We start from the raw sequence: 22,911 nt of genomic DNA on the forward strand, positions 1-22,911 counted from the left end.
TTGTGGTTCGATCCTGGTTCCGACTTGGGAAGGAAGAGTGAAGGCTCTTGATCTAAGGTCCTGATCTGGAGCCAGCCGCTTCAGAGGTCCAGTCTCTACCACCAGCAACACCAGATTGCAGCAGGTTCTCATTGACTGCAAACACTCATTTTACAGAAAAGGATATACAGGTTTATATAAGAAACTCTTTGCTGTACACACAGAAACAAAATGTTAACCACAGTCAAGCCCATTTCTAACACTGTGGTTAAAGTAACTAACAATATGGGGCCTTTGGAGTTTAAAAACATTTCCATAATGGTTGATTCAATAATTAAGTATAATGTTTTGGTTCAAATGAGATAAGGGAAACTGCAATGATACAAAAATAACCAAGTCAGTCAGCACAGAGTAGTTCGTATTTAATTTCAACAAAACACTCACATAACGTGTACAGTAGTTTTATTGCACAAAACGATACATTAAGAGTAAAATAACTTTTCTCAATATGGTAACACTTTACTTTTTCTGTAACCAAGTGGCTGCAGTTCTGGATTTTCTGGAACCTTGCTGTTGCTAAAAATAGAGATTTCTGCGCATGCGGGATCTACTAGCCTTCTCATTTCAGCTGATGCTCTGTGACTCCACTGCCGGAAGTTTACATACACCTTAGCTAAATACATTTAAACTCAGTTTTTCGCAATTCCTGACATTTAATCCTCATAAAAATGCCCTGTCTTAGGTCAGTTAGGATCACCACTTTATTTTAAGAATGTGAAATGTCAGAATAATAGTTGAGAGAATGATTTATTTCAGCTTTTATTTATTTCATCACATTCCCAGTGGATCAGAAGTTTACATACACTCAATTAGTATTTGGTAGCATTGCCTTTAAATTGTTTAACTTGGGTCAAACGTTTAGGGTAGCCTTCCACAAGCTTCCCACAATAAGTTGGGTGAATTTTGGCCCATTCCTCCTGACAGAGCTGGTGTAACTGAGTCAGGTTTGTAGGCCTCCTTGCTCACACACGCTTTTTCAGTTCTGCCCACAAATTTTCTATCGGATTGAGGTCAGGACTTTGTGATGGCCACTTCAATACCTTGACTTTGTTGTCCTTAAGCCATTTTGGCACAACTTTGGAAGTATGCTTGGGGTCATTGTCCATTTGGAAGACCCATTTGCGACCAAGCTTTAACTTCCTGACTGATGTCTTGAGATGTTGCTTCAATATATCCACATAATTTTCCTTCCACATGATGCCATCTATTTTGTGAAGTGCACCAGTCCCTCCTGCAGCAAAGCACCCCCCACAACATGATGCTGTTACCCGCGTGCTTCACGATTGGGATGGTGTTCTTCGGCTTGCAACCCTCCCCCTTTTTCCTCCAAACATAATGATGGTCATTATGGCCAGACAGTTCTACTTTTGTTTCATCAGACCAGAGGACATTTCTCCAAAAAGTACGATCTTTGTCCCCATGTGCAGTTGCAAACCATAGTCTGGCTTTTATTATGGTGGTTTTGGAGCAGTGGCTTCTTCCTTGCTGAGCGGCCTGTTAGGTTATGTCGATATAGGACTCATTTTACTGTGGATATAGATACTTTTGTACCTGTTTCCTCCAACATTTTCACAAGGTCCTTTGCTGTTGTTCTGGGATTGATTTGCACTTTTCGCACCAAAGTACGTTCATCTCTAGGAGAGAAAGTGTCTCCTTCCTGAGCGGTATGACGGTTGCGTGGTCTCATGGTGTTTATACTTGCGTACTATTGTTTGTACAGATGAACGTGGTACCTTCAGGTGTTTGGAAATTGCTCCCAAGGATGAACGAGACTTGTGGCGGTCTACACATTTTTTTCTGAGGTCTTGGTTGATTTCTTTTGATTTTCCCATGATGTCAAGGAAAGAGGCACCGAGTCTGAAGGTAGGCCTTGAAATACATCCACAGGTACACCTCAAATTGACTCAAATGATGTCAATTAGCCTATTAGAAGCTTCTAAAGCCATGACATAATTTTCTGGAATTTTCCAAGCTGTTTAAAGGCACAGTCAACTTAGTGTATGTTAACTTCTGACCCACTGGAATTGTGATACAGTGAATTATAAGTTAAATAATCTGTCTGTAAACAATTGTTGGAAAAATGACTTGTGTCATGCACAAAGCAGATGTCCTAACCGACTTGCCAAAACTATAGTTTGTTGACAAGAAATTTGTAGAGTGGTTGAAAAACGATATTTAAATACTCCAACCTAGGTGAATGTAAACTTCCGACTTCAACTGTACACAAAACAGTTAGAAAAAACATAGTTATGTCTCTTGTAACAGTCGTCTAGCAATGTTATTTTTTCATCATCATTGCAAACATGGGCTAAACAGGAGGCAGAGAACTGGCTATATGGCAGCATAACTATAAAGATTTATATCATCACACAAAACGCTAATTGTTTTGTCCCAATGTGTAGACCGTCTTGTTTGAGACTATTTTTTACAGCAATATCAGTTACACTAGACAGAGAAGGTTGTAGCCTTCATACATATTTTTGGAACTTTCATTAAAAAGCTGTTCAGACATATGAGACATCGGCTATATCATCATATCGATCAAATTGCTTTTGGGTTCAGAAGAGGGTGAGTAAATAGAGAAACTTGAACATGCGTAAATAACACATGCGCAGAATGTGATTTGTGAATGTGAAAGAGGGAATGTGAAAGAGGGGATAAACTCTATTCGTAGCCTCTGCCTTTCTGTACATTTGGTACCCTCGCTTTGAGAACATTTATTTGAGAATACTTTGGAAAAGGTTCAACATTACACACATCTTCATGTCAAATAAACATGAATTAAGGCACTATCATTTCCACATGATAAAACACAGGCATCAAACAGGACAAGGTTGTCACTTTATCAGAGAAGCATTTTTACAGATGCCATCACACCAACCATCAACCCTGCCTCATCATACTCATTCTTTCCTCAGTTCACCTCATCCAGTTCCCTACTACATCCAAAACCAACAGAATTAACTACAAACTAACTAACTAGGACTACATTACATGTCACTATACTCTATACATGGGCCATGCACATTTTCTGCGGGTCATTCCTGAGATAGCTCCTCTCTGAGAAACTCATTGCATACAGGCGAGTGGCCTCTCTCCCGTGTGGACCTTCAAGTAACATCTTCAGATGATGCTGGTGGAAGAACCTTTTGTCACACTGGGAGCAGCTAATAGATATATCCCGTGTGGACCCTCTGGTGCCTCTTCAGGTGACAAGCATTGGCAAAGCGCATCTGACACTGGGTACAGCCAAAAGTGTACAACCCCCGTGTGCATCCTCTTGTTGGATCTCCACCTGTTTGGGGAAATGCTTCTCTTTGCCATTAGATCTTCTGATAGCGTTACTACTACTGTCATTTGTCAATGGGCTTGTGTAGTGATTTAGTGTTGAGGAACTGACATTGTCTGAGGTCTGGTTTAACATAAGGAGAGGAGGACGAAGGTCAGGCAGTGTTTGTGTTGTTGCAGGATCCATGGTTCAGTTGATAGATCCTATAGAAGGCAGGCTGAAGGCAGCACCTGTTAGGGGGTTAACCTGAGGCGTCAGTCTCTCTGAATCACAACTATAATAGCAGGATGGAGCATCGCTAGCCAAGTCTGTGTCTGTTCTCTCCCAACGCATATGGACACCTCCCCGTAGACCAAATCTACACCTTGCCCTCGTCTCTGCCAGTCTGTTGTCATGGAGACTAAGTTTGGTTGTTGTTCTGTATTCGACTGTGTTTCTGATTGTGGTTATGAAGGGGTTAGTGTCCCAAAGACCCTCCCCATTATTGATTAAGGCGACCTTAAGAGTCATATGTTTTGCTGCAGGCCTTATAATAGATACTGTTATGTGCCTAAAACTCTGCCACTATACGTTGTACAAGCCATCTATATTAGTATTTGTGGTTAAGACCTAGCTGTTGTAAGAGTGTGCTTGCAGACTAAGTCTGAGTCAGACCGAAACTAGATAAAGAGAAGTAACCACTGTCTGGTTTTGACATTTTGATCTTGTGTGACAGTGGACAATGCTAATGAATTCAGAGAAGCTAGTGTACTAGGTTACCTTATAAGGTAACCTCAGCATATTGCTGTATACATACATTGACGTAGGTGATCATACCACCAGGGAGTGATCACTTGTATAAAATCAGCTGCGCCCTTAGGTGGGATGCAGAACTTAATCTGAAACACACATGCTGTGTTTCCATTGTCAACTTCTGTCTGAAATTGCATTAATAAAGGTTTGATTGATTTACTTAAAAAATGTATTGTCTGACTGCTGATTTCACCAATAAGCCAATGATTGACAAGGAACCTACCCCGACAGTTAACAGTGTTGTTCCCCAGCCCAGAGTTGAAGACACTGTCCAATCCACTGACCTCCACTATGTCGCCGCTGGTCCTGGCATGCTCAGTGATGTCCTCCCCATCTATGGGAATCCAAGATGGCCGCCCAGTCTCCTCTGTTAGCCTCCAGCCAACCACCTGCATGAAGAGTTTAGAAAATATACTTAAAAAACATGACAGAGAACTCTACTCTGGAGTTTTTGTCAATTACCTGGTCAAGTTCATACATTGTGTATTTTTGTAAGTAAACATAAGCTGTATTGATTTCATTTTATGAATGAAGAAAATTCCCATTGAAGATCTATTACTGTATGTAGGCTATATGTATTTCTCCCTTACCTTGCGCCCCCATCTTTAGTCCACTCAGCAGATCAATGCTCTCTGATCCATCTTGTATGGTGTCTTATTTTATTAGCAGCAGATCAGGCTTCCTATCCTACATGTCAAATCAAATTTTATTGGTCACATACACATGGTTAGCAGATGTTAATGCGAGTGTAGCAAAATGCTCTTACAGTCGACTGACTGTAAGAGATACAGAGTGAGAAATCTGATATAAGCACCCTGCTATGGAGCATCTTCTGATTGGGCAATGAGGGATTGCTATGAGTACTATGCAAACATGTTAGTTGATTTGATTACTTGACACTCTAATGGTTTGATCATTGAAAGGCATGGTCCCACACTTAGGATAAAATGTATCAAGATCTGGGCCCGGATCCACAAAAATTATCAGAGTAGAAGTGCTGATCGATGATCAGTTCCCTACCTGTCTATATAGTCTTATTCATTCTGATCTAAAAGGCACTCCTACTCAGAGAGGCTTTTTGAAAACGGGCCCTGATCGAATACCATTCAGCCAGTAGTTCACAATAGGCTCACCTCAGTAAGACTGTGTGTGGTCCTGTGCTGCTTAGCTGGATCCTCTGTGGGTTCAGGAGGAGGTGTAGTCTGGTTGTCCTCCATGACCATGTTCCCCTGAGGCTTTCCCAGACCCTCCTCACACCCCTCCTCTTTCACCAGCAGCACCTCTGGACCCTCCTCCTCCTGGAAAAGAGAGGTGATACAGATTACACAGACATACACTCCCTCAGGTACATACACACAGATAATAAACACACTTTCAACATGGAGTGTTTACCCATCCCCACTACGCTTGAGTCCTATACTGTAGTTATATAATTACTTTGTTATTTGTAAACACATCATGGTGTTGTGGATAAAAAGAAATCAGCTGAAGCCTGGTAAAGATCCATCCAGTCCTGCTAGTTATAGACCTATTGCACTTACATAAAATCTCTGTAAACTAATAGAAAAGTAGATTGTGGGTAGATTGCTGCATTATCTGGAACATAGGGGTCTATTAAGTCCATCTCAGAGTGGATTCAGAAAAAGAAGGACTACCCTTGATGCATTGGTTACAGTTAGTACCTAGGTGACCAAAGCTTTGGCAATGAAGGAAGTGATGTCAAAAGTATATTTTGACACAAAAAAGCATATGATACAATGTGGAGGGAAGGTCTACTGATTACATTGCATGGCATGTGTACATTCTCCCACCTATACAACTGGATTATGGATTTGTTTGACCGAACCTTCCAGGTCAGGTTGGAATCGGAGTTATCAAGAGAATATGAGGTGGAAAATGGAACTCCACAGGGTAGCACCATTAGTCCCACCTTATTCACGTTGATGATATCTTAGGAAATATCGGACAGGGTATGGGGCGGCCTTATATGCAGATGATGGTGCCATTGTAATAGATAAAAGGCAAGGAGCGGTTTTAGTAGCAGAGGAATGATCCTTATCATGGGGTTTCAAGTTATCTGTATCTAAACCATGTTCGCGAAACAAAAAGATAAAGGAAGATGTCAGTGATAGATTATATTTACAATGATTGGAAATGGTAACAGAATTTAAGTATTTGGGGCTATGGTTTGAGAAAAAGCTTACATGGAGGCATCATATTACATGTATTGAGACTAAATGTAAGAAAGTATTCAATCTTATGAGGACAATAGTGACTGGGGGGCAGATAGGCAATTTTTTTGCCCAGAGATCGGGAAAAGGGTTGATGAATATGGACTCAGGGACCTTGTTATTGGGCCATCTGTGGCAATAGGAAATGTGCCACTGTGAATATACAGTATGTTGATCTTAGTCTAATCCAACGTTTCCCAAACTTGGTCCTCGGGACCCCAAAGAGTGCACGTTTTGGTTTTTGCTCTAGCACTACACTAAGCCTACTGGATGACAAATAGTTTTTAACCAAGACAGAATAACTTTTTCCTACATAACATAGGTACAGCAGATCCCCTTATTGTATGGGACACTTTTAAATGTCAATCAAATTTATTGATAAAGCCCTTCTTACATCAGTTGATATCACAAAGTGCTGTACAGAAACCCAGCCTAAAACCCCAAACAGCATGCAATGCAGGTGTAGAAGCACGGTGGCTAGGAAAAACTCCCTAGAAAGGCCAGAACCTAGGAAGAAACCTAGAGAGGAACCAGGCTGTGAGGGGTGGCCAGTCCTCTTCTGGCTGTGCCGGGTGGAGATTATAACAGAACATGGCCAAGATGTTCAAATGTTCATAGATGACCAGCAGAGTCATATAATAATAATCAGTGGTTGTAGAGGATGCTACAGGTACAGTACCTCAGGAGTAAATGTCAGTTGGCTTTTCATAGCCGATCATTCAGAGTATTTCTACTGCTCCTGCTGTCTCTAGAGAGTTGAAAACAGCAGGTCTGGGACAGGTAGCACGTCCGGTGAAAATGGCATCTAACTGTGCCTTTAGGTGCCTTTTTTTTTTTTAGGTCAAAGGAGTTCATCTTAAAAAGGAAAAAGAAGAACTAACAGTACAAATAGATAGTTATAAAAACAGTACCATAGAGGCACAGAATAAGTTAGAGGGTAAACAAATAGAAATGGAGGAACTTATTCAAGAAAGATCAAGTGTAAATATTATAAAAATAAAGCGAACTGGATGGAATATGGGAAAAATGCACAAAATATTTGTTTTATCTTCAACACATGATGATTCATGTTTTCTTTTAATTCCGCAATTTGAATCCCTGCACAGCCTCATAAAGGATCTAGATAACTTTTCTAACCTCTCTGGAGGTTCATAAAACCAAATTATGATAAATGCCATATTACATCTATAAAAAAAATATACTTTTACATTACTGTGTAGTTTCCCAATAAAATTATCCGACAGTGAAGCGGACATGCTCGGCATTCATATCACAAAATAAATAAATTCTCACTACAATACATTTTAATAGAAAGTTAGCCAGATTAGATAAGATTTTGCTCCCAATGAAAGGACAACACCTGTCTATTTGTGGAAAAATCACCCTGATTAATTCTTTAGTCATATCCCAGTTTACCCATTAATTTATGGAAAAATCACCCTGATTAATTCTTTAGTCATATCCCAGTTTACCCATTTATTTATGTTCCACTTTATTTGGAATGGCAAGCCAGGAAAAATTTAAATGGGCCTATTTCTATAATGAATATGAATTCGGAGGGCAGAAATGATTAAATATGAAAGCATAGGACCTCTCACTAAAGGCTTCAGTCATTCAAAAACTATACTTAAATCCTAGTTGGTTCTCCAGCAGATATGTAAAAATGGCTCATCTTGTGTCCAAGAATGGCCTTTTTCCATTCATTCAGATTACAACCTCTCACTTTCAGTTATTTGAAAATTAAAAGATCTCCATAATATCGCTATTTTTAAAACAAGCAATAGAAAGCTGGTTGCAATTTCAATTTAATCCACCAGAAAAAAACTGAACAAATATTAGAACAAATACATGACCAAAGGTATGTGGACACCTGCTCGTCATGTGCATTAATATGGAGTTGGTCCCCCCTTTGCTGCTTTAATAGCCTTCACTCTTCTGGGAAGGCTTTCCACTAGATGTTGAAACATTGCTGCGGAGACTTGCTTCCATTCAGCCACAAGAGCATTAGTGAGGTCGAGCACTGATGTCGTGCGATTAGGCCTGGCTTGCAGTCGGCGTTCCAATTCATCCCAAAGGCTTGTGTGGCCTACCACTTTGTGGCTGAGCCATTGTTGCTCCTAGACGTTTCCACTTCACAATAACAACACTTACATTTGACCGGAGTAGCTCTTGCAGGGCAGAATTGTGACTAACTGACTTGTTGGAAAGGTGACATCCTGTGACGGTGCCACGTTAAAAGTCACTGAGCTCTTCAGTAAGGCCATTCTACTGCCAATGTTTGTCTATGGAGATTGCATGGCTGTGTGCTCGATTTTATACACCTGTAAGCAACAGGTGTGGCTGAAATAGCCGAATCCACTAATTTAAAGGGGTGTCCACATACACTACCGTTCAAAAGTTTGGGGTCACTTAGAAATGAAAAAAATACATTAAATTAGTTGAAAAATTTATAGGAAATATAGTCAAGACGTTGACAAGGTTACAAATAATGATTTTTAATTGAAATAATAATTGTGTCATTCAAACTTTGCTTTCATCAAAGAATCCTTCATTTGCAGCAATTACAGCCTTGCAGACTTTTAGCATTCTAATTGTCAATTTGTTGAGGTAATCTGATGAGATTTCACCCCATGCTTCCCGAAGCACCTCCCACAAGTTGGATTGGCTTGATGGCCACTTCTTACGGTCAAGCTGCTCCCACAACAGCTCAATAGGGTTGAGATCCGGTGACTGTGCTGGCCACTCCATTATAGACAGAATACCAGCTGACTGCTTCTTCCATAAATAGTTGTTGCATAGTTTGGAGCTATGCTGTGGGTCATTGTCCTGTTGTAGGAGGAAATTGGCTCCAATTAAGCGCCGTCCACAGGGTATGGCATGGCGTTGCAAAATGGAGTGATAGCCTTCCTTCTTCAAGATCCCTTTTACCTTGTACAAATCTCCCACTTTACCACCAACAAAGCACCCCCAGACCATCACATTGCCTCCACCATGCTTGACAGATGGCGTCAAGCACTCCTCCAGCGTCTTTTCATTTTTTCTGCATCTCAAGAATGCTCTTCTTTGTGATCTGAACACCTCAAACATAGATGTCTGTCCATAACACTTTTTTCCAATCTTCCTCTGTCCAGTGTCTGTGTTATTTTGCCCATCTTAATATTTTCATTGGTCTGAGATATTGCTTTTTCTTTGCAACTCTGCCTAGAAGGCCAGCATCCCGGAGTCGCCTCTTCACTGTTGACGTTGAGACTGGTGTTTTGCGGGTAAAGATGCCAGTTGAGGACTTGTGAGGCGTCTGTTTCTCAAACTAGACACTCTAATGTACTTGTCCTCTTGCTCAGTTGCGCACCGGGGCCTCCCACTCCTCTTTCTACTCTGGTTAGAGACAGTTTGCGCTGTTCTGTGAAGGGAGTAGTACACAGCGTTGTACGAGATCTTCAGTTTCTTGGAAATTTATCGCGTGGAATAGCCTTAATTTCTCAGAACAAGAATAGACTGATGAGTTTCAGAAGAAAGTACTTTGTTTCTGGCCATTTTGAGCATGTAATCGAACACACAAATGCTGGTGCTCCAGATACTCAACTAGTCTAAAGAAGGCTAGTTTTATTGCTTCTCTAATCAGCACAACAGTTTTCAGCTGTGCTAACATAATTGCAAAAAGGTTTTCTAATGATCAATTAGCCTTTTAAAATGATAAACTTGGATTAGCTAACACAACGTGCCATTGGAACAAAGGAGTGATGGTTGCTAATAATTGGCCAATGTAGATATTCCATAAAAAATCTGTCGGTTCCAGCTACAATAGTCATTTACAACATTAACAATGTCTACACTGTATTTCTGATCAATTTGATGTTATTTTAGTGGACAAAAAATGTGCTTTTCTTTCAAAAACAAGGACATTTCTAAGTGACCCCAAACTTTTGAACGGTAGTGTACGTTTGTATATATCGTTTATTATGGTTAAATTCAAATATACTAATCGATTAAAATAAAAATTGAAATTTATTAAAAACTGTAATCTTTGTAAATGATATCATAAAGAGGACTGGTGGAGTTGTCGCACATGCAGTTAACAAAAATATATGGAAATGTCTGCTCTATCCAAAATTACAACCAACTGATTGCAGCATTGCCACAAAAATGGAGGAGGCAAGTGGAAAGGGGAGAAGGTAAGGAACTTGTCTGTCGGCCGTGCATTAAAGACCAAAATTTGCTAAAGAAAATTGTGATAATTAAAAAAAGTTAACCAGTTTCATTTAAGGACCAAAAATTGTACAGCTGCACCATACAAAATAGTTTTGGATGTACCGATTCCATGGCACATGGTTTATGAACTGATACACAAAACGACGCCGGATTCAAATCTTAGTTTTTCAATTTAAATTATTATACAGAATTCTTGCAACCAATGGAATGTGGCTTACGAAAGTATTCACCCCCTTGGCACTTACAACCTGGAATTATAGATTATTTTTTTTGGGGGGGGGGGGGTTAATATAATTTGATTTACACAACATGCCTACCACTTTGAAGATGCAAAATATTGTTTTGTGTAACAAACAGATAAGACAAAAAAAACGGAAAACTTGAGCATGCATAACTATTCACCCACCCAAAGTCAATAGGTTGTAGAGCCACCTTTTGCAGCAATTACAGCTGCAAGTCTCTTGGGGTATGTCTCTATAAGCTTGGCACATCTAGCCACTGGGATTTTTGCCCATTCTTCAAGGCAAAACTGCTCCAGCTCCTTCAAGCTGGTGTTCTCAATTAGTTTGAGGTCTGGGCTTTGACTAGGCCATTCCAAGACATTTAAATGGCTCCCCTTAAACCACTCGAGTGTTGCCGTAACAGTATGCTTAGGGTTATTGTCCTGCTGGAAGGTTAACCTCCTTCCCAGTCTCAAATCTCTGGAAGACAAACAGGTTTCCCTCAAGAATTTCCCTGTATTTAGCGCCATCCATCATTCTTTCAATTCTGACCAGTTTCCCAGTCCCTGTCAATGAAAAACATCTCACAGCATGATGCTGCGACCACCATGATTCACTGTGGGGATGGTGTTCTCGGGGTGATGAGAGGTGTTGGGTTTGCGCCAGACATTGCTTTTTCCTTGATGGCTAAAAAGCTAAATTTGAGTCTCATCTGACCAGAGTACCTTCTTCCATATGTTTGGGGAGTCTCCCACATGCCTTTTGGCGAACACCAAACTTGTTTGCTTATTTTTTTCGAAAAGCAATGGCTTTTTTCTGGCCAAGCCCAGCTCTGTGGAGTGAACGGCTTAAAGTGGTCCTATGGACAGATACTCTAATCTCTGCTGTGGAGCTTTGCAGCTCCTTCAGGGTTATCTTTGGTCTCTTTGTTGCCTCTCTGATTCATGCCCTCCTTGCCTGGTCCGTGAGTTTTGGTGGCTGGTTTGTTGTGGTGCCATATTCTTTCCATTTTTTTAATAATGGATTTAAATGGTGCTCCGTGGGATGTTCAAAGTTTCTGATATTTTTTTAACCCTGATCTGTACTTCGCCACAATTTTGTCCCTGATCTGTTTGGAGAGCTCCTTAGTCTTCATGGTGCCACTTGCTTAGTGATGTTGCAGACTCTGGGGCCTTTCAGAACAGGTGTATATATACTGAGATCGTGTGACAGATCATGTGACACTTAAATAAAGTCCACATGTGTGCAATCTAACTAATTATGTGACTTCTGAAGATAATTGGTTGCACCAGATCTTATTTAGGGGCTTCATAGAAAAGGGGGTGAATACATACAGTATGCACACACCACTTTTCTGTTTTTTTGAATTTTTTTAAACAGGGAATTTTTTTCATTTCACTTCACCAATTTGGACTATTTTGTGTATGTCCATTACATGAAATCCAAATAAAAATCCATTTAAATTACAGGGTGTAATGTAACAAAATAGGACAAACGCCAAGGGGGATGAATACTTTTGCAAGGCACTGTATATATATGGGGGATACAACCATCCCAGCTCTGCAGATTTTGCTGTGAAGAGACAGAATCATTAGACCCCTTGTTTTGGTACTACCCATATGTAGCTTGTTTTTGGTTGCAGGTTCAGGAATGGTTGAAAAAATGCAACATTTACTTGGAGCTAACTCATCAAATCACCCAGCAGTGCTATTTGCAAAGTCATAGTCAATCAATCATACTCTTAGCATAGGTGTTTCTTTAACTTTAACTTACAATCTGTAGAAACTGAGAATTGAAAGGTTCAGAACTTTTGCGAAAAATCACAGCACAGTGGAAAAATATATGGCAGCTAGAAATCAAAACTGGATGGTGTTCAGAGATAGATGGGAGGGGTTGGGGTAGCTGAAAGCTGGGTGTGAATACTTAAGTAAATTAGATTTCTGGATTTCATTTAATACATTTGCAAAAATCTCTAAAAACATGTTTTCACTTTGTCATTATGGGGTATTGCGTGTGGATGGGTGAGAAAAAAAATCGAATTAATTTTGAATTCAGGCTGTAATGTAACTAAATGTGGAATAAATCATGGGGCATTAATACTTATTTTTTTGTACAATCTTTTTTTACAATACATCCACATACAAACGACAACATACAGATGCTCACAAACATCCACATCATCTCTGCCCAGACCCACCTGCTCACACCCCCATCACTCTCTGCCAAATGGCCTCAAACTGCACCATTTTGTTTCTCTCCGTCGCCGGCACACTTTCAACATTTAGATAATACAGCATTTGACCTTTCCATTGCTGAAATGTGAAAAGCTATCCAAGAATTGTTCCATAGGGTTGTTAGTGAATGATATTGGTTCTTGTAGAATACGTTTCATTTTCTTCCATATTGTTACAGTGTTCTTAACTATGAAGCTGTTCATGTTCTTAGCTTTCTTCTTTGAAAATAGACAAGTGAAACAATTCTTGGTATGAAGGCACTGTATTTCCATATTGAAGCCATGCATTACTTAGAACAATGTGGACTGCAAACATGTTCAACATATTTAGCAATAGATAGGCCTAGATTTTGTTATTTTGTTTCTGTAAGCTACTTAACAAACTTGTCTATATTGGAACATTGGATATAACGGTTATTTAAAGCTTTCAGGAATTTTTGCAGGATATTTGATTTGCATCAACTGATAAAAAAGGAGCCCACTAGAGTATGTAACCCCAACCAAACCTTCACTGATTTGATCTTGGTGTCTGATAAATCTAAGATTTTTTAAAAGTGGTGTCATTCCCTTAGGGATTAGTGATCATTCTATGATTTACTGCACAAGGTAAAAAAAAGAAAAAAAAAGCTCTCACTGTCACAACACAATAACTGCGAGACCAATGAAACATGATAACAAAGATGCATTTATTGATCAATTGAGTAAAGTTAACTGGGACCCATAACTTCAATGTCTAGATATGGATAATAACTGAAAACCCTTAAAAAATAAAAAAATGTTATTTAACAAAAACACCAAAAAAAGAAACAGGTTAACTATTTCACAAAATGTTTCTTAAGCATTGTGGATACTACGGCTCCATGGAAAACTGTTAGAATTAAACAAAGAACTGAACCTTGGATGAATCAGGAAATCCTTGAGGCCAATAAATCAAGGAATACTACTTTTCAAGAATATAACAGTACCAAAGATGAAGAGCCTCTCAATAGACACATAATCCTAAGGAAGAAATCTAGTCAGATGATTGAAGATGCCAACAAAACATTTAAAAAAACTAAAATAGTGAAAATAAGAATAATACTAAGAAGTTGTGGCAGTCACTAAACAGTGATGGGCAGAAGGCAAATTGTAAAATAGTTGGTCTGGAGGTCATTGGGGAAATAACATTTGACAAGGAAGTGGTAACTGATAAATTCAAAACCTTTTTCACAACAGTTGCCACAAATTTGGTTGAGAAGCAACCTGATTGTACTGGAGTGTTTGGTTATGGTCAGGTTTGGACGCTACAGTTGTTCTCGTGAGAAAACCGATTTTCAGGATGTCTCATGGTCACCAACTCCAGCCCTTTCTCGCCACCACTAGCTACTGCACCCACAATTATCGCTGTGAAAATAGCAAACATATTTCAGACACAACCCTGGACCTGTTGCATTACTGCCAGCGCTAAGATTTATCATTGCATTAGGTTTGTTATTATAGAGTCTTTAGAATCAAAAGTCCCATTTTGTGTTTATTAAACATAAACAAGAGTAAAATACACCATATGAAAACCACACATCAACAAGAAAAGTCAGCATGAACTTGATAAACTGCATTCATTTTCTCATAAAAGGTGTCTTGGGAAATTGTGTGAACATCATATATCCTACACAGTACAAACAATATGTAACAGACTTTTCAGGCTTATATATGCCTTTATATACAGGCTCAAAATGGCCAGAAACAAAGACCTTTCTTCTGAAACTTGTCGGTCTATTCTTGTTCTGAGAAATTAAGGCTATTCTATGTGAGAAATTGCCAAGAAACTGACGATCTCGTACAACGCTGTGTACTACTCCCTTCAAAGAACAGCGCAAACTGGCTCTAACCAGAATAGAAAGAGGAGTGGGAGGCCCCGGTGCACAACTGAGCAAGAGGACAAGTACATTAGAGTGTCTAGTTTGAGAAACAGACGCCTCACAAGTGCTCAACTGGCAGCTTCATTAAATAGTACCCGCAAAACACCAGCCTCAACGTCAATAGTGAAGAGGCAACTCCGGGATGCTGGCCTTCTAGGCAGAGTTTCAAAGAAAAAGCCATATCTCAGACAGGCCAATAAAAATAAAAGATTAAGATGGGCAAAAGAACAGACACTGGACAGAGGACCCAGAGTCGCTTCTTCACTGTTGACGTTGAGACTGGTGTTTTGCGGGTACTATTTAATGAAGCTGCCAGTTGAGGACTTGTGAGGCGTCTCTTTCTCAAACTAGACACTCTAATGTACTTGTCCTCTTGCTCAGTTGTGCACCGGGGACTCCCACTCCTCTTTCTATTCTGGTTAGAGCCAGTTTGCGCTGTTCTGTGAAGGGAGTAGTACACGGCGTTGTACGAGATCTTCAGTTTCATGGCAATTTCTCGCATGGAATAGCCTTCATTTCTCATAACAAGAATAGACTGATGAGTTTCAGAAGAAAATCCTTTGTTTCTGGCCATTTTGAGCCTGTAATCGAAACCCCAAACGCTGATGCTCCAGATACTCAACTAGTCTAAAGAATGACAGGAGTGATGGTTGCTGATAATGGGCCTCTGTATGCCTATGTAGATATTCTTTTTAATTTTTATCAGCCGTTTCCAGCTACAATAGTCATTTACAACATTAACAATGTCGACACTGTATTTCTGCTCAATTTGATGTTATTTTAATGGACCTAAAAAAAGTGCTTTTCTTTCAAAAACAAGGACATTTCTAAGTGACCCCAAACTTTTGAGCGGTAGTGTATATCACACAATGTCTGGATGCGATATTCTATCCAGGAATATTCAACACTGAAATCTGTTTCTCTCGTTATTCCAAATGATTCTGTGGATCCATTCTGCTGACAACAATGAAAATTCATCTTTGTCTTTAATGCAGGGTTTGATGTAAATGTGAGAAGCTATCGAGTGGAATGGTTTCTTTCTATGTTATAGAGTGGAATGGTTTTTCTGCTGGTGTATCCTGAGGCATCTCCTTTCTGAGAACCTCTTCCCACACTGCGTACAGGCGAACGGCCTCTCTCCTGTGTGGACCTTCATGTGCATCTTCAGGTGGTCCTGGCGGGAGAACCTCTTCTCACACTGTGGGCAGCTGTAGGGTTTCTCCCCTGTGTGGACCCTCTGGTGCCTCTTCAGGTCACCAGCCTGGACAAAGCGCATCTGACACTGGGTACAGCTGAAGCATTTCACCCCTGTGTGGACCCTCTGGTGGATCTCCACCTTCTGGGGGCAGCTGAAGCCTTTGTTACAGAACATGCAAAGGAACCGTTTCTCTTTAATATTGCCTGATGTGTCTTCCCCTCCCGGAGCCAGGGCTTTAGCCCTGTCATTTGAGTTCAATACCTGATCGAAACGGACGCTTCCATGTGAATCGGAAGGCCCCATCGACGCGGACACTGGGTCGCGATCCCTGAACGCATGTAAAGAGGAGGGGGTGGAGATATTTAGATTTGTCTCTAAGCTTCCCCTGTAATCTAAGAAATCTCTGCCCTGTGAGTGTCCCTCTACGAGGTGACTTTCTGCATTCCATGTGGGAGGAACGTCGCCCTCCACTTTCACAGTCACTTCATCTACGACGATAACCTCCCCTTTCTTATCTAGGCACCCTTCAGAGTGTACACTACTACTGTACCGGTTCCAGTCCCCTTTAGACAGATCAGTCTGTGTCTCTAAACCCAAAGGCATGTTGCCAGGGTCCATTTCTGTAGTGTAAGAACAAGACGGATCATCACCGCCAATGTTTAACACATCACCATAGCTATCCCCACGGGTATGAACCATCCTGTGGCTCTGATGAAATACCGGTAAATACTCCGAGCCAGGGGCAGGAGGACAGCCCAGTCTCCCCAGGCCCTGTCTCTCTGGGTCTGATCTGTGGTCAGATCCTGTGTGTAAGAGCCTGTGTGTTACAGTTAAAGTCTCTGTGTCTGTCTCTGACTTGAGGACGGTGTTCGGCATTCCACTGACCTCCGTGATGCTGCGTTGGGTCCTGAGCGGCGCTGGGGCGGTATCCTCCGTGGCTACAGGGGGATCACCAGCTGCTCCAGTCTGGTTGTCTCTGCTGTGCCGTGGGTCCTCCTCTCCTTCAGACCTCTCCTGCTTGACCCCAGGACCTGCAGCCTCTGCATCTGCAGACTGACACAAGAGAGGACATTACTATCAGTACATGGGTTGAATTGGATAACAATGTCAAAGGGAAGTCTCAAGCTCCCCTATGGCATATAAATTAGGATGTAAATGTAAGCAAGTGAATAGCTGAGGGGAGCCTTTGAAATAAACCGTCCACATTTGATTTACAAAGTAACTGTAATTTTTTACATAACACTATTACACTAACCTCTATCATGATAACATGCTGGGTTGAGGTTCCACTCCCCTCATCAACAGTGATTGTTTGATCATCTCTCCATGTATTGTGCCCTGCTGGCTTCACAAAGTTTCTGTGGCCTCCAGTGATATGTCCTTCTCCTGAGAGAGTGATTGGGGGAAAAGAGGTGGTTAGGTTAGCTACTGTCAATGCAACAGTATATTGTACACTATAGACACTGTCTAGAATTGACAAGGATGTAAGGTAACATTTCTCATAACTTCTTGATATACGATTTATTGATTGATGTATTATGTTCCATGCATCACATTGTTTTCATCGAGTAAATAATAGGAAATGCAGTACATCAAGAACCTGGTAAGAATTTTGTTGTGGGTCATCTTTTGTATGGTGTATGGGTTACGTTGATGCCACAACAAGGAGTACTCTTGTTGATGCTGTTAATTACCTTCCACAAGTAAGATATTCACACTGTGCTGTGGGAGTTTAGTAGCAACTAGCTATACCGGTTCGTTAGTATGTGTTATAATGCTTAGCTTTGGCACAAGATGAGCAGTGCTCTAAGTTTCGTTAAACGATGAAGCAAAAGAAGACAATCACCAGACGCATGCCCACTATATATGAAATTCCCATGAACAACAGTAGCCAATAGAATTACAGGGGACGTGCCAACACTTGGTGAGCACCATAGAATCCCTATGGTTTGAGGTGCAATGACTGTACAATAGCTACACTATGATATTGGCTCTTATTTGCACAAGATAGCCATGTAAGTCAGGGGAATTATTGCATACTATCCAAAAACTGACCAAGACCCAAATCTGGGTAATACATCTAAGCATATGTGCAGAGGGGAAACGGGCGACAGGCCGTTGCCGCCTCGGCCTGCTAAATGTACCTCTTGCCATTCCTCTGTATCGGTCGAGGATCTTAACACTACTGGGACGACTGGCGAGTACGCGCTCTCGTATTGTCCTCTCTGCGCGCTCCCGTGACACCTTCAGTTCCAATAGCTGTAGTTTCCTCCGCAATCCCCTGTTTTCTTTCTGGCTTTGAGTTACTTCCAAACGAAACACTGCATAGTCGTCGTCTACGAGTTTACAGATCTCTGCCACGGCTGCATTCGCTAGAACCTCCATAATGGAGGCTATTTGAGTGTGAAAACCCACACAGTTAGCCATTGTTAGCAGCTAGCTAGCTTTACCTCGATAACATCTATAAACCAAGTCTTGTATCAAACGTGAATTAAAGACTACATGGTTTAAGTACGAGTTCCAGGGTGTTAATGAACGTCTAAATAACAATAAAAAGCTGACGTGTAAATGGTTCTTGGTCTTCTTTGTTATCATGGCGTTCCACATTTGTTTGTGCATCCTGCCACCTACTGTACAGGAGGAGTGTGTGGTCGATCATGACACAAAAATAAAAAGAGGGACTTAAAAAAACATGTAATTAACACCACCCCATTTCACTACTTTGACCCCAACTGATCCTACAACAGGCTGATGGCCTGGGGAGGACATGACTAATTCAACACACCTTGACTCTTTTGCTGTAAAACCTTGTACATCCAAGTACTTCTCTGCAGCTGCCACCACAACAGCTATTTTCTGTGATTTACATGCCATTACTGTGGTACAGTTGATAACCATGACAATGAATGCTAAGAAGCCAACCTTACCAAAGCACAAATTCGTATCACTATGTATTGGCCTAGGCCTACTACTCACACTTGACCCATCATCCTCTACTCTCTTCACTGCCTCAGTGTAACAGGGTTGGTTATGTTTCCACTTGCCTCTAAAGAAAGGCCATTTCACATCCGTTACACTCACCCCCCTTTCGACCTCCTCCTTTTTCCGCAGCAACCAGTGATCCGGGTCAACAGGATCAATGTAACAGTTTAACTTTAGTCCGTCCCCTCGCCCCGACCCGGGCGCGAACCAGGGACCCTCTGCACACATCAACAACAGTCACTCACGAAGCATCGTTACCCATCGCTCCACAAAAGCCGCGGCAACCAGTGATCCGGGTCAACAGCATCAATGTAACAGTTTAACTTTATGGCATCCCCTCGCCCCGACCCGGGCGCGAACCAGGGACCCTCTGCCCACATCAACAACAGTCACCCACGAAGCGTCGTTACCCATCGCTCCACAAAGGCCACGGCTCTTGCAGAGCAAGGGGAACCACTACTTCAAGGTCTCAAAGCGAGTGACGTCACCGATTGAAACGCTATTAGCGCGCACCACCGCTAACTAGCTAGCCATTTCACATCGGTTAAATCAGCATATGACACCTTCTATTCTACTCTGACCCTGGCAACCTCAACCGGTCTCTCTTGCACCGGGCACTTCTGATCCTCTGCAACATGGGCACCCCCACAATTGACACAGTTTTTTCCACCGAAACTACACATTCTATTGTCTTATGCCCTCTTATCACATTTTGGAATCTCACTCCTACACACTTCTGTAATATGACCATAAGCTTGGCATCTGAAACACCTTAGTGGGTTCGGCACAAAAGCTCTCATGGGACAACTGACATATCCTAACATGACTTCATCAGGTAAAGACTGCTTCAAAACTCAAAAGGAGAGACGTGTCTTCTCAGTTTCACCACGCTTGCCACCGGGTCTGCGTCGCACCAAACGGCGGGCGTCACAGACACAGGGAATCTTCCATTTCAGTTGCTCCACTTCAACGTCACCCCAGTAATCACTCCGTTCAAGTCACAGGTCTTGTCCCGAGGCATGTGATGCGAAGCGCCCACTCCCTCTGGGCAGAAGAAAAACAGAAATCATCAGAAGTCCACTTCGAACTACCTTCACCAATTTAACAGTATCCACATACTTTTGTACCCAGCTTGAGACTACATATGGGGCAGCCAAAAGGCAGAGATCTCCTTACCCCAACAATTCCACTCTCACTGGGACAGAACCATCCTTTGCATGACCATCGGGGTGAGGCTTGGACCCTGAGGTCTTCACCACACTTGCCACCGCAGGTAATTCATCCTCACTCTCATCAGGTTCAATTCCTGAGCCATCAGACAGCAGAGTATGGTTTGTACTTGGCACCATTATTCCTCAACACACAACTTTCCACTGCACTAGGTTCTTCTTCCTCACTGTCCATAACCACATTTCTTCGTTCACCGCCCTTATGCATGCCTTCTCCCACTGTATTGTTTGCATAACATGCACTGATGGCCTTTCTCCAATACCCAACATCTGTTCCTTAGCCGATTTTATTAGTCTGTCTATCTCTGGCCTCTCCATGCTCGCCAAACGTGGGCTACTCTGCATCTGAGAGCATGGTCCGTAAGCATTCCAGTTTCCCAGAAGTGACTGGAAAATTACTGTTCTGTGACTTACTGCCTTGCTTCAATGTTCTTGGCCACGGTTCACTTCTGTTTACAATAGGATCTTATTGGTTCACATCATAGCTCAAAGGGTGTGGTTGAATGAAAAAGGTATGCACACTGTTCTTTGAAGTACATTACACATCAAATCTCCTATTCATGATCACTATATTTCAAGCTCAGACCAGACCTGTTTAGAAAGAACAGTGTGTTAGCAAGAATAGAGTAGAAAATAATATAATTACTTTATTCCAGATACATCACACAAGAAAGGTAAATATTTAATTGTCTTTTTTCTAGCCCAGGGTTACTGTCTCTCTAAAACCCAGTACTTACACATGCCTGTTTCAAATGACAAGTTAACAAAGGGTTAATGAGGGGTATGTGGTTAATTACCCTCCTGAACAGGAGTTAAAAGGATGTACACCAGTTTGAAGAGACCAGTCAGTCTGGAATGTCAAGTAAAGGTGCACATTCGTTTAATATTTCACCTCAGTCATCACAAGACCTGAAGCCTTCAGACCATTTACTGCAAACAGCTTGAGGTCAAGGACTGTTTGTAAAGATCCCATACCACAGATGATAGATCGATAAGCTTGTGAGCTCTGGGGTTTTTCATAACAGAAACAGTTAAGAGGGACTTGACTTGAGGATGTTTTGGTCATTGTTGCATTGAGGAACACAGTGACGTACATCAGTATAAATAAAGCCAACTTTGTGTGTGTGACTTGTGTGGCGACGTTTGCTACAGCCATGGGAGATTCATAACAATAATACAGATAATAACCGATATGGGAGATTAAAGTTGATACAGGGGAGGAAAAATATATATATTTAGCGGCAACTCTTGCCTACTACCTAGTGCCATGGGAGAGCTATAGGGGAAAGGTCACAGTAAGGGATGTTTTTGGACTTGATCCCCAATGAAAGCATGACCTCAGGTTACATCATCTCAGCAGACCTGGCTTGTCATAAAGGTGTTATAAAAAAAGAGAGGGAAAATTCAGAGGGTAAATATACTGAACAAAAATATAAACGCAACATGTATAGTGTTGGTTACATTTTTCATGAGCTGAAATAGAAGATCCCACAAATTTTCCATTCTCACAAAAATCTTATTTCTCTCAAATTTTGGCAACACATTTGTTTACATTCCCTGTTAATGAGCATTTCTCCTTTTCCAAGATAACCTATCCACCTGACAGGTGTGGCATATTAAGAAGCTGATTAAACAGCATTATCATTACACACAACCTTGTGTTGGGGACAATAAAAGGCTACTCTAAAATGTGCAGTTTTGTCACACAATACAATGCCACAGATGTCTCAAGTTTTTAGGGAGAGTGCAATTGGCATGCTGATTACAGGAATATCTACCAGAGCTGTTGCCAGAGAATGGAATGATCCTTCTCTACCATAAGCCGCCTCCAATGTCGGTTTAGAGAATTTGCCAGTATGTCCAACCGGCCTCACAACCACAGACCAGGTGTGCACACATCAACCCAGGATCTCCACATCCGGCTTCGTCACCTGCGGGATCATCTGAGACCAATCACCCGGACAGCTGATTAAACTGAGGAGTATTTCTGTCTGTAATAAAGCCCTTTTGTGGGGAAAAACTCATTCTGATTGGCTGGGCCTGGCTCCCAGGTGGGTGCGCCCCTGCCCAGTCATGTGAAATCCATAGGTTGGGGCCTAATTCATTAATTTAAATTGACTGATTTCCTTATATGAACTGTAACTCAGTAAAACCGTTGAAATTGTTGCATGTTTATATTTTTATTTAGTATATTATGTTCGTATGTAGTGTTGGGAATTACCAGCGACCTCTCAATACAATATTAACACGATAATTAAGTGCTGATACGATATGTATTGCGATTTTCACGATTCTATATGTCTTGGGATTCAATACTGTAATTTTATTGCGATTCGATGTTCCAAACATATTGCTCACCATGTTTCTGCTGCAGAGAGACAAGAGAGCCATGACAAAACGAGTTTTAATCAGTCATGAAAATAAGTGCTGAAAACATCTTGGCTCCATATTTAAAAAGAAGATGGACAACAAGCTATGATGGAAAAACACTGGAGTTTTGGTGCAGGTATAGCAGACTAACGCAAAAATAATATTGTGATGGTCAAAATGATTCAATATATAGTCAAAAATAATACCCTGATATGTAACT

The 22,911-nt window shown here is 41.3% G+C and overlaps 1 protein-coding gene across 2 annotated transcripts; it reads right to left on the reverse strand.

Annotated features, from left to right (window-relative positions):
- Window positions 1-253: 253 nt before the first annotated feature.
- Window positions 254-18,719, reverse strand: LOC111958388 (uncharacterized). Of its 2 annotated transcripts, XR_011474808.1 has the most exons (6): window positions 18,255-18,719; window positions 17,366-17,496; window positions 16,996-17,163; window positions 5,254-5,418; window positions 4,711-4,807; window positions 254-4,509 (listed from the first exon to the last, which is right to left on the reverse strand). XR_011474808.1 is itself a non-coding variant. In XM_023979644.3 (3 exons), exons 1-3 carry the CDS (start codon window positions 18,535-18,537, stop codon window positions 15,958-15,960), a joined length of 1,620 nt encoding a protein of 539 aa, XP_023835412.2. In that variant the 5' UTR covers window positions 18,538-18,719; the 3' UTR covers window positions 13,677-15,957. The 2 variants fall into 2 exon arrangements, 1 of the variants encoding a protein (XP_023835412.2); XM_023979644.3 differs by lacking the exons at window positions 254-4,509; window positions 4,711-4,807; window positions 5,254-5,418 and having other exon boundaries at window positions 13,677-17,163.
- Between the last annotated feature and the right edge of the window lie 4,192 nt (window positions 18,720-22,911).

The sequence above is a fragment of the Salvelinus sp. IW2-2015 genome, linkage group LG34, assembly GCF_002910315.2.
Source record: "Salvelinus sp. IW2-2015 linkage group LG34, ASM291031v2, whole genome shotgun sequence".
Classification (NCBI taxonomy): domain Eukaryota; kingdom Metazoa; phylum Chordata; class Actinopteri; order Salmoniformes; family Salmonidae; genus Salvelinus; species Salvelinus sp. IW2-2015.